The sequence below is a fragment of the Meriones unguiculatus genome, chromosome 5 (genome assembly GCF_030254825.1).
Source record: "Meriones unguiculatus strain TT.TT164.6M chromosome 5, Bangor_MerUng_6.1, whole genome shotgun sequence".
In the NCBI taxonomy this organism is placed as follows: Eukaryota; Metazoa; Chordata; class Mammalia; order Rodentia; family Muridae; genus Meriones; species Meriones unguiculatus.
Genome location: NC_083353.1, coordinates 14,471,347 through 14,482,107, shown reverse-complemented (window position 1 = coordinate 14,482,107; position 10,761 = coordinate 14,471,347). Strand labels below are relative to the sequence as shown.

The following is a 10,761-nucleotide window of genomic DNA, read 5'->3' as shown; positions in this document are numbered from 1 at the left end:
TGTGTATGTGTCTGTGTCTGTTTGTAAGTTTATACCATGTGCGTGCAGGTGGCTACAGAGCCAAGAAGAGGCCTGCAGATCCCCTGGAGCTGGAGTTCCCGGTGCTTGTGAGCCACATGGGTGCAGGGTCCCCATGAAAGAGCAGCAAATGCTCTTAACCATTGAGCCGTCTCCCCAGCCCCCCAATTTTTTTAACCTTCTCTGCGCCTCAGCACACTAAGCACTTCCCACCCCATCTCCTTTGGGTGCCGTTGGGAAAAAGGAGAGTGGGCAGGGAGTGGGCAGGGAGGAGAGAGGCAGAGATGTCGGCAGGAGTGGCTGACTCAGAAAGTGGAAATGGGAGGAGTGAGACACCAGGTGAGCTAGAAAGGATGCCCCTTCCTCAAGATACTGCTCTTGAATATCTTCCCAACTGCACCCAAAAGCCATGGGGTGGAGAATGTGTGGGGTGCTGAGACACAGGGCAGGATGTGGGGAGCATAGCTTCCTTTTCCTGTTGCTGCTGGGGTGGGCCTGCAGACCTCACACTCAGCCTACAGGACAGAAGTCCATTCAATCCAGAGACGTCCCCAGACTTCACTGTGTCTGAGGACCAAGAAAGCTGCAGCTTGACACCTATGGTCAGCAGAAGCCCCGAGTGCAAGGTTTTTATGTGTCAGATTTTGCTTTTACATGAGTGTGTCATCTCACATGCAGCTGGGTGCGTGAGAGAGCATGGCTAGAGCACGCTGCCCACACAGCCTCCCAAAGCAGGCACTTGATCGCTGGGCTGGGTGGTGAGGACTTTTCCCCCACCCTCCTCTCTGCCCTCTTCCCTTTCCTTCCTTCATTTCTATCTTTTTAGCTGCTCTGAGAGGGACTGTGTGCATGCTAGCTAGTACTCTATCCTGTTGGACTAGCTCTTTGGACAGGTGGTGGACGAGGAGGGCTGAATGGGGGCATAAGCTCCTATTGGTCAGGTTAGTGACAGCATATGTGCTGTCTGACACGTGTGGTGGCCGGGGACAGCCTCATACGGAAGGCAGGAGTGTTTCTGCACCAAAATCTGGAAGTCTTCAGAATCAGGGCTGATGATCTTCCTCTGAGGAAACAGAACTTCTCCTGGGTGGAGCTGCTGCTGCCAACTCAAACTGTCCTCAGCTCTCACACTAGGGCAATAGACAAACTTGTAGAAGGCCACGTCTGCTCGCTCCAGCACTCAGCTGCTATGAAGCCACTGCTCAAATTTCCAACCTCATGCTAGGATGCTGCGCCTACATTCTGCAGATTCTGCAGTGAGCCCACGAATCCAGCTTTCTCATGTGACTGCAGCCATCACAGCACACCAAAACACGGAGTCCCAGGCTTCATGACCCCACGCTCCTGTGGCGTGGCTCTCTATGAAGAAGGCGGCTCTAGTGAAGGGAGTTCAGGTATCGTCATAGCTCCACTCCTGCGTGGTCATCAGACAGGCACAGGCCAGCTGTGCCTGTGGGCCAAATCCCCAGTCCAACAGCTCCATCTTCAGAAGCTGTTGAGGGAGGAGGAGCAGGTTTTAAAACAAAGGAAGTAGTCATTTTGGAGTAAAGAGCCACTCTCGGAGTCAACACTGGCCTTCTTAGAATCCCTGCTTTGTTCGAGGGAGGGGTCTTAGTGGCTTGATGCTCTAACCCCACACTGGTTCCTCTTGTTATTGTTTTTTCACTTGTTTGTTTGAGTCTAGTCTACTGAACAAGACGGCAGCAGGCTTGGCAGTCACCAAAGCACTGTTGCAGCCTTGCTGGTCCCTCCGTTTCCCCTCCAGGCCTTTCTGGTCTTTAGCACAAGGAAAAAAATTTTCCTTTCTCTATCTTGGCTCTTGTTGCCCAGATTGGAGCTTCAAACAAGCTTTCTCAAATAATTCATCCAGTCATTTACACACACACACACACACACACACAAACACGTGTGCGTGCGCACTCGGGGGGGGGGGGGGAGGGCGGGGCGGCAAAATCACCTAACAAAATTCCAATGCAACTTCTTAATAGACTAGACTTTTAAATTCATTATATATGTAAATTCAAAACTTCAGGGTACCACTTAGAGATCTGTGTCTACATTGTCCCCTTTGTACAGTAAGTCACCTTAAAAGACACACATTCTAGGCTCAGAGCACGAAGGTACCTTGATGTTCTCATCATCCTTTGAGCCACTTTGCCTGTCCTTGTGCTCAAGTGGTCGGGTAACTACAAATGAATATAGATGCTCAACACACAAGATGTGCAGGGACAGCCCTGATTTGTTGTTGAAGTGACCAAGGGAGCACCATCTTGTCCTGACTCTACTTTGTGTTTTCTTAGACAGATCTCAGCTGTCTGCATGTGCTGTTACAGCAGTCCCATTAGCCTTGGTGACACATATGAGATTTCCATGATCCTGATGATGGGCCACGTGTATTAAGTTTATATAAACTTAACATAAACTAAACTACCTGAAGAAGCTATAAGTCAAAAATAATTGTTATGTTGTGCCTGAAATAACTGTGCTCTGCCAGAAATGACTGTTTCAAGGTTACTCCAACTCTCACCTAGCTTTTATATAAATTATAATTGTTGTGGGGTTTGCCTTTAAAAATGCTGTCTTCCTGAGCTTCAGTACCAAGAAAGTCTGAGGCATTAGCTCACTCTTGGTCACCAACTAAAATTAAAGGCCACATATGCTCCTAGTTGGCTTAATATGTGTGCTTCTCCCATGCGTTATTTCAGTGTGTGGACCAGGAGGCACTTCATGTCCTCACCACTATTAGAAGAGGGCTGAGCAGGGAGGGCAGAGAGGTCATCTGTGCTGGGGCCGAGATCTGTGCGCTGCTACATTCAACTAATGCCTCTACTCTCATCATGCCAAGCAATGGCCTTGCCTGTAACAGGTGCATATAAATACCATCTATCGGGGATGAATGAGAAGCGCTCAGGTATTGGCTATGTGGCATGTACATTCATTGGCTGGATCAGAAGCTGCAAATTTCATAGGTTCTGGAGAGTCTGTACAAAGACATTGAAGTGGTGGATACATCCCTACTGTAGGCTGGCATGGCTGTTGGTCCTAAGCTGTCTTCCTGAGGCATGATGCCCCTGGCATGAGATTTCATCAGTTAAAATTCCTCCCTCTCATTCCCACCCCAGATCTTCCCGACTAGAACCTTATGGCCTAGAGGTAGACATGGCAACCCAGCAGGTTTCTGAGTGGAGTAGGGAGCTGCTGCTGGGCAGACGGGCTAGATAAACATTCCATCCTTTGGGTGATTACGATGCAAGTGGGAGGGAACTGTCCAGAAACAGAGAAGATTCCATGCAAAGTCCCCCGCCATGGGCTTAGCAGGCTTGAATGACAGAGCAGGGTTACAGCAAAAAGAGAAAGAACACCGGGGTGGAAAGAGACATGGGCCCTCAGGCCGGGGGCAATACTTCACACCCCGTTCACACTATCCTCACTGGCTTGTCGGCCAAGCTGCACACACGCACAAGCTACAAACTGTGCACATGAGGCTCACACAGGCCCTCACACATGCACAGACTCACGCTTGCCCTCCAGTCTCCTTGCTTCAAGACTCATATGACTCACTGATTACAGGACTGACCTGCTGATTTTACTATTCCGTATCTCTCCTTCTTCATCATAAGAGTCATTGCCTCGTTATCTTTTTATTTTTCCCCTGAACTAGCACTGATGGAACTCACCCCATGTGCCAGCCACTGAGAATACCGAGGAAGGAGCCCGGTGAGGAAGAATGTAGAGCAGCCAGCCCAGCTGAGTGGAGGCAGCAGAAATATGAACAGCAATGTTATAAAGTGGTCCCCCAGCTGGGAGGATTTTCAGGGAGGCAGACAGCTGGAAAAGGGTAAAAGAGTAGAAGAAGAGACAGAGGCTCAAACACAGAGGAGTGCACACCCCAGACACATTTAGCTGGCCTCTGGCTGTGACCTCTAGAGAAGCCAGGTGTGACTAGGCTGGTTTCACAAGCCTAACAGCCCCACAGAAGTTAAGGCAATGACAGCCTTTTTCAAAGACGGAAGCGAGAGCTCATGACAGCAAGGTGCAAGTCCTGTTGAGAGCAGTCATCACAGTCAAGACAGTAGACACAGGGACCGGTCCCCGCTCGAGCAGTAGGGACCATCAGAGGTTTAAAAGCGAGGCATGGCATATCCCAGGCACTGACTTATAACAGTCTGTGTAACCTCAAGGTAGAGAGGACTAGACAGAGGGCTGACAGCTGTGAGTGAAGAGGCTGGTGCTAAAGTCTAGGCAGAGAAAACTAGGGTGTGAAGTGGCACCTACTGAGAACTGCCTCAGATGCAAGACCTGGGGTGCCCTGGGTAACACAGCCTCTGTTCCCCATGACAAACAAGAACAGCAAAGATCTTTGGAAGCATCCCTACGACTCTCCCCAGGCCAGTTCCATCTCGCCAAACTGCCATGAACCACCTCAGCTCTTTGCTCCTGGCTTTGAGGCAGGGATGGAACACACCAGCAGGCAATGGGCAGAGGATGCCTTTTTTCTTTCTTTGACTTTTTCTCCACCAAACAAAATGCATCTACTTTTTCACACTGCTGCTTTAAAGAGCTTACACCTGCTGACAGCAGAGGCCTTGTTAGCACGTCAAAAGGGAGGCTTGCCTGGAATCATTGAGGAAGAATCCTCAGAAGACAAAACAACTTTAGGGACTGATGACATGTATGTGAAGTTACGTTTGTATAATAATAAAAAGGTTGAGGAACAAACATAAGGTTATATAAAAAAGGTTTTGAGCTCAAAGGTATTTCTCCCCATGTAATACACATATACATAAATGTATTATATATGCATATATGTATATGCATACACACAAGTGTACAAACATATAATACGTACACATATGTATATATGCACACGTGCATTGCTACAGACATGATTCGCATGTCTGTTGCACATATATATACATCTATGCACATACATTTCATGCATTCACACTTATTTCATGAGCAGGGTAAGTCACCACAGAGGCGACATTTACAGAGAGCTTTGCACTTGATTGGCGCTCATTAATGTTTGCAGAATGAGAACAAACCTCTGCCTTGCCCATTCTGATTTTTATCATTGACCATTGCTCTCAGGAGTTAATGTTTGAACCTGGCCATAAAGAAATCGACAACCACTGACCTATGGCCTATATCTGATTAGGAAGAAGCCCCTTATAAAATAGCCAACAGTGGGTGGCCTGGCAGGCAGAACTGCTGTGGTCACCCATTGAAAGGGAGCCTCATCACCACCATGAACTTCTCTGGCAAGTACCAACTGCAGAGCCAAGAGAACTTTGAGCCCTTCATGAAGGCAATTGGTGAGTGCTAGATGGAATGCCAAAGCTGATGTAACAGCAATGAGGGTCTAACCTTACTATCACCAGACAGTAAAGGTCTGATGTTGAGGTGGAAGGAGGGCTCCAGGTTATACCAAATGGAGGGGTGCTTTAGTAACTTTCCTGGTCTCTTGCTACTTGTCTTGTTCCTCTCTGGCCAAGGCCACCCTGAGGCAGTGGAAAGGACACTGAACTGGAGTAGGAACTGGATTGAAGTGTGTGTCTGCTGGTAATTTTTTTCAAGCCCTTGTTCATCCACTCACCCATTCATTCATTTTTCTAGCCATCATTGATTAAAGGCCAACCGTACCACAAGCACTATGCTTGTGCATACATCAGGGAGACCAAGTGTAATGAGGTACAATCCTGACCAATTATTTGAAGATAAAGGTAATGAAGTGTTCCCTAATTTGTCTGATGCTAGACCAGGTATTGCCATACAATGCCCACATTTAGTCCTCACCATAAACCTGAATTGATCACTGTTCTTTTCCCATTTTATAACTGAGACAAAAACAGGGCCAAGAAAGCAGAATTAGCTGTGGCAATGGTCCTAGTATAGACAGTGTTTGAGTTGGCATTAGAAGTAGGTGCTGGGTCCCAGAGACCCTATTTAAACACCCTATGTCTCCCAGGGTATGGGAGGGAAGATTCTGTGGAGGCGAAGGCTACACCTGGAACCAGGGAAAGAAGAATATGTTCCAGGAAGAGAGAGCCCTGTGGGCAGAGGGTGAAGGGGGACAAAGAGGGTACCAACAGGAAAAGATGAGCAACAGCAAGAGCAGGGACAGGAGGACATTCAGCTCGTTCCAGGACTCACAGTTTCCTTTGCAGACAAGTCACAGATCAGGAATTTGGGGATCTCTTAGTTGTACAAAGGTCCCTCCACTCTTGTTGTGAACTCTGTGGTTCTTGTGAACCTTCATGTAAAAGCACAAATTTGCAAAGCCCTATTCTGGGGCAAAAGATATTTGTACATTACCCACAAGAGTCTTGACTCCGGAGGCCACAGCAGCCTGGCATGGTCCCACTTCGTGCGTGGCCTAATTATTAGGAGCTCCCCTATCACTTTAGCAGTACTTTGATTTGGAAGATAAACATCCTGGAGGATGAAGTGTCCCCACTCCAAGAACAAAGCCTCTAAAGGAGGGAATTAGGAAGGAGACTGAGTAAGAAGCAGGGAGCCACAGAGGAAAGGGCCCTTGGGCTAAATGAGGGTCCTTATTATAAATGAATCGGTGGGCTGGGAATGCAGCTCAGTTGATTTCTTAGCATGCATAAAGCCCTGGCTTCAATCCCTAGCACCATACAAGCCAAGTATGACAACCAGCACTAGAGAGGTGGAAGCAGGAGGGTCAGACACCCAAGGCCATCACCAACTGTATAGTGAGTTAAGGCTTGCCTGGGCTGTGAGAGATTGTGTCTCAAAAATAATAGTACTAATTGGCAAGAGAATAGAGACTACTGACTTCTCTATCAGAAGCAAAAGGCCTAACTGCTCACAGGTCTGCTATATAGAAGTTTGTGGGGCCTCAGGAACATACAGTGACCAACTCTGCTCCTCCAGTCTCTAACCTTACATGGTCTCTACCAGGTCTGCCTGAGGACCTCATCCAGAAGGGGAAGGATATCAAAGGAGTGTCAGAAATCGTACATGAAGGGAAGAAAGTCAAACTCACCATCACTTACGGGCCCAAAGTGCTCCATAACGAATTCACCTTGGGAGAGGAGTGTGAACTGGAGACCATGAGTGGGGAAAAGGTCAAGGTATGTTCCTGCTACATCCTGTTTCCCAAAAATTCTCCCAATAGAGACCATGTCACTGAGCCTACTTCAGGCAGGAGACACGGAGTGCTCTGAGAACAGATTTCTCATTGTCTCGGGGCTCACGGGCATCTGGGCTCTCACGGAGCATGTGGGGGAAACAGGTACAGAGCAGGATCATCAGTCTCAGGGTCTCCCAGACACAGCACTCCTGGCTCTCTGAGTGCTCTGAGGAGAGCCCAGAACTGAGGCAAATTGGTGTCAGTGAAAACCTTTCTCTGAGCCAGGGCAGCTCCACCTTCCCTGGGAGCTGGTTCCCAGCAGCAATGCCAGTTGTCTGTGGGCTGTGTGAGCAGTGGACAGGAGATAGCAGAGAGATCCAGGGGCTGTGGGTCCTGCCATCTGCCCCTCCCTGTGAGGCCTGCAGAGACCAGGGCAGCCAGTGGACTATGAATCTGTTCTCTCCGCTCCTGCCTTTCCAGGCCTCTTTATCTTTTCTGGTTGTGCTTATTTCTGCCTGTTTTGCGTATCAAGGTGAAGAGCAGGAGATTCTCCTGATGTGCTTGTGACAAGGGGTTGGGTGTCATGATTTTACGACAGCTCTTTTCCAATGGCCATTGCAGAGACATATTTTTAACCTTGGCTGATGTCTTTTGCTCTTGATTAGATTTTTTTCCCTTCCTTTCTTTTCTTGATCCCTCCCTTGCTTCCTTTTTTTTTTTTTAAACTACATAGCTAATCTTGCTTTGAAGCCCAAACTGCCCTCAAACTTAACATTTTGCTGTCCCTACCTCCTGAGTGCTGGAATTTCAAACCCGCAGCACTCAGCCACAGCTATGTTTCTATTTACTACCATCCTTGGTGTATAAGGCCTGGAACTGGCACCACAATAGAAAAGATGCAATATCTACCAAAGCAAACTGAATCCCCTCAGATGCTGGTGATTGGAGTATTACTACCGCTTCCCCCCATAAGCTTGAGAAATTGGATTTTACATTTTATTTTAGATTTTTTTTTTTTTTGAGGGGAGAATTGCTTAGGTAGGATTGACATTTTCTTTCATTCATAAATACGCCCTATTTACATTTAGGACTAAAGAACAGGAGATGAGCAGGACATTTGATTCATTGTCAGCTGATAATGGATCCAACTTCATTAGCTTCATTGCTAGGCCTTTCCTCATGGGCCATGATCTCTCTTCTCTGCAGGCAGTGGTAACGATGGAAGGTGACAATAAAATGGTGACAAGTTTCAAAGGCATGAAGTCTGTGACTGAACTCAATGGAGACACAATCACCAATGTAAGTTGGCACTCTGGTCTTGCCACCCCAGTGCCTGGGGGATCTTTTCCTCCCGAGACCTTGACTCTCTATCTTGCCTCTTGTCAATGTCTTCAACCATGTAAGAGGATCCATTATTTACCATGTAATTGATAGACACTGTATGGAATCATTTGAACAACGCTTTTCTAAATAGGGAAAGTAAGGCAGTCAGGGTTTCCCTGAACTGGACCTGTCTCTTGGGCTAATCTCACTGCTCAAGCCCTAGGGGAATCTGTTCACACTGTAGACAGTCGGAATTTGCACTCAGTACATCTACAGCCATCTTGTTCTGGCCAAACCACAGCAGAATATCAGGGTGATTTCCTGACAGACAGAAGAGCCGTGTTTGAGGAAGCCGCACCCAGGTGAGGAAGCTCACCTGGTGTCTCACCCCTCCTTCCACTTCCACTTTCTCAGTCAGCTACTTCCGCAGCCCTGACTCCGCCTCTCTCCTCCTTGCCCACTCCCTGCCACAGTCCCTTTTCCCAACAGCACCCAAACAGGATAGGGTGGAAAGTGCATGATGTGCTGAGGCACAGAGCAGGGTGTGCAGAACGTAGCTCCCTTTTCCTGTTGCTCTTGAATGGGGCCTCACCGCACACTCAGTGTGAAAGAAATCCACTCAATCCAGAGACGTGCCAGAGTTCACGGTGTGTGCCGACGGCCTGCCCTGGAGGCTGCAGTGCTGCTTCCCTCAGAACAAAACTTACACAGGGAGACTTTGTTCGTTGCTGGTCCTATTTGATTACCTCAGCATAACCAACAGCCACAGCCTTTCCTCCTGCCCCAGCACTAACCAAGGAGCCACAGAGGCCCCTTCTTCCACAGCTCAAGTGCCGAATAAACTCCTCTGCCCACTTGGCAATGGTGTGAGGCCACTGTTCTTTCTGCCGAGTTTATGGCCGCTGATGAACACATACACCCTGAGTATGCACTCGTATGCAACCATCCTCCACGCCAGGCTGTTGGTCATATTTTGCCCCCAGTTTGTAGGGTAATCGTAGCGTTCCTCCCACACTCGGGTTGCCCAACTTTCCGTTGTATCCAGGATGCACTTTAGGGGGTCAAGAAGGCAAACACCTGTCTAAGTGACAGGATCAGGTCAAGAGAAAGCCCCCCTCAAGCACGAGAGCAGGGGCATCAGTCATGAAGCAGCATTCACCCCACCCTGGCCACTCACCCCACAGCAGAGCAGGAATGTGCGTGTTCCCATGTGCTTCCCTCACAAGATGAAGAGGGAAAGTAGTTAGCACCTCCTATGTTCCCGTGTGTCCACGGACGTATGCTTGTGTTCAGCCACAAGCAGCTAGTGTACAGGAACAGAGATCAGTGAAATTTTGAGACACTGTATTGGGCTGCTCTGGATGGCTTTCCTATAGCTATCATTGATTCAGGAAGCAATTCAACGGCTGGCGAGACAGCCCTCCCTCCACATGACAAGAGAAGTGACAAGACCCAGCACAGTGTTTTAGAAAAAGTTGTGAGCCATTCCTCTGGTCTTAAAGAAAATTGTAAATTTTGAAGTTTTTTTTTTTGTCATGTGTTAGCACATTTGGGGCCATTTGGGGAGACAATTTTTATGTTTGTCTGTTTTACAATTAATCATCAAGAAAATATTTGATAACATCTCTTTCGACTTTCAGACCATGACCCTGGGCGACATTGTCTACAAGAGAGTCAGCAAGAGGATTTAGACAAGGCTGCATTTCATATTCTTTTACAGTGTAAAATTAATGCAATAAAGTTAACTTTGTTTTGAAAGCATTTCTTCTTGATGGCTTCTCACCATGGCAGTACTGTTTCTCATTTTATTGGTGTGTGTGTGTGTGTGTGTGTGTGTGTGTGTGTGTGTGTGCGTGCGCGCACGCCTTACACATGTGCGGCACAAGTTCTATTACCCCCAAGCCATGTTTTTTCCAATCATCACTGATCATCTATGATTTTGTAATTATAATCTGTGTGCATCGCTCCATCTGCTCAGATCTGTGGTGTCGTTTTCACCCTGAACACAGACCTCTGACCTGGGTGTACCTGACAGGAATGTCAAGGTGGCTGGATCTGTAGAGTGACTGGCATGTCTTTTTCCTGTCGGCCACAGGCCAAGAAGCTGGACAAGAGGGTGTGCAGCGGTTCTGAGAGTGTCTCTGAGTAAGGACAGAGATCAGGAGACAGCAGGCAAGGGAGAGCCACTGCCATGAGTGCAGCCACAAATGGCCCACCCACCCGTGGACAAGCTCTGAAAGGTTGGGCACTCAGCTACAAATGAGCAACTTTTTCTTTTATTGGAGGGTTTAATATGCAGACGTAGTCCACAACATGGGAAG

General features: G+C 48.0%; 1 protein-coding gene across 2 annotated transcripts; it reads left to right on the top strand.

Moving 5' to 3' along the window:
* Positions 1-5,132: 5,132 nt before the first annotated feature.
* On the top strand, positions 5,133-10,201 carry Fabp1 (fatty acid binding protein 1). Of its 2 annotated transcripts, XM_060383560.1 has the most exons (5): positions 5,203-5,333; positions 5,635-5,741; positions 6,946-7,118; positions 8,324-8,416; positions 10,081-10,201. In XM_060383560.1, exons 2-5 carry the CDS (start codon positions 5,672-5,674, stop codon positions 10,129-10,131), a joined length of 387 nt encoding a protein of 128 aa, XP_060239543.1. In that variant the 5' UTR covers positions 5,203-5,333; positions 5,635-5,671; the 3' UTR covers positions 10,132-10,201. The 2 variants fall into 2 exon arrangements, with proteins under 2 accessions (XP_021514644.1, XP_060239543.1); XM_021658969.2 differs by lacking the exon at positions 5,635-5,741 and having other exon boundaries at positions 5,133-5,333.
* Positions 10,202-10,761: the final 560 nt, after the last annotated feature.

Coding starts and splice junctions, on each gene's coding strand:
- Fabp1 (XM_060383560.1), top strand. CDS start 5,672: ATGCTTGTGCATACATCAGGGAGACCAAGTGTAATGAGGTACAATCCT. Junction 5,742..6,945: donor CCAATTATTTGAAGATAAAG/GTAATGAAGTGT, acceptor GGTCTCTACCAG/GTCTGCCTGAGGACCTCATC. Junction 7,119..8,323: donor TGAGTGGGGAAAAGGTCAAG/GTATGTTCCTGC, acceptor TCTTCTCTGCAG/GCAGTGGTAACGATGGAAGG.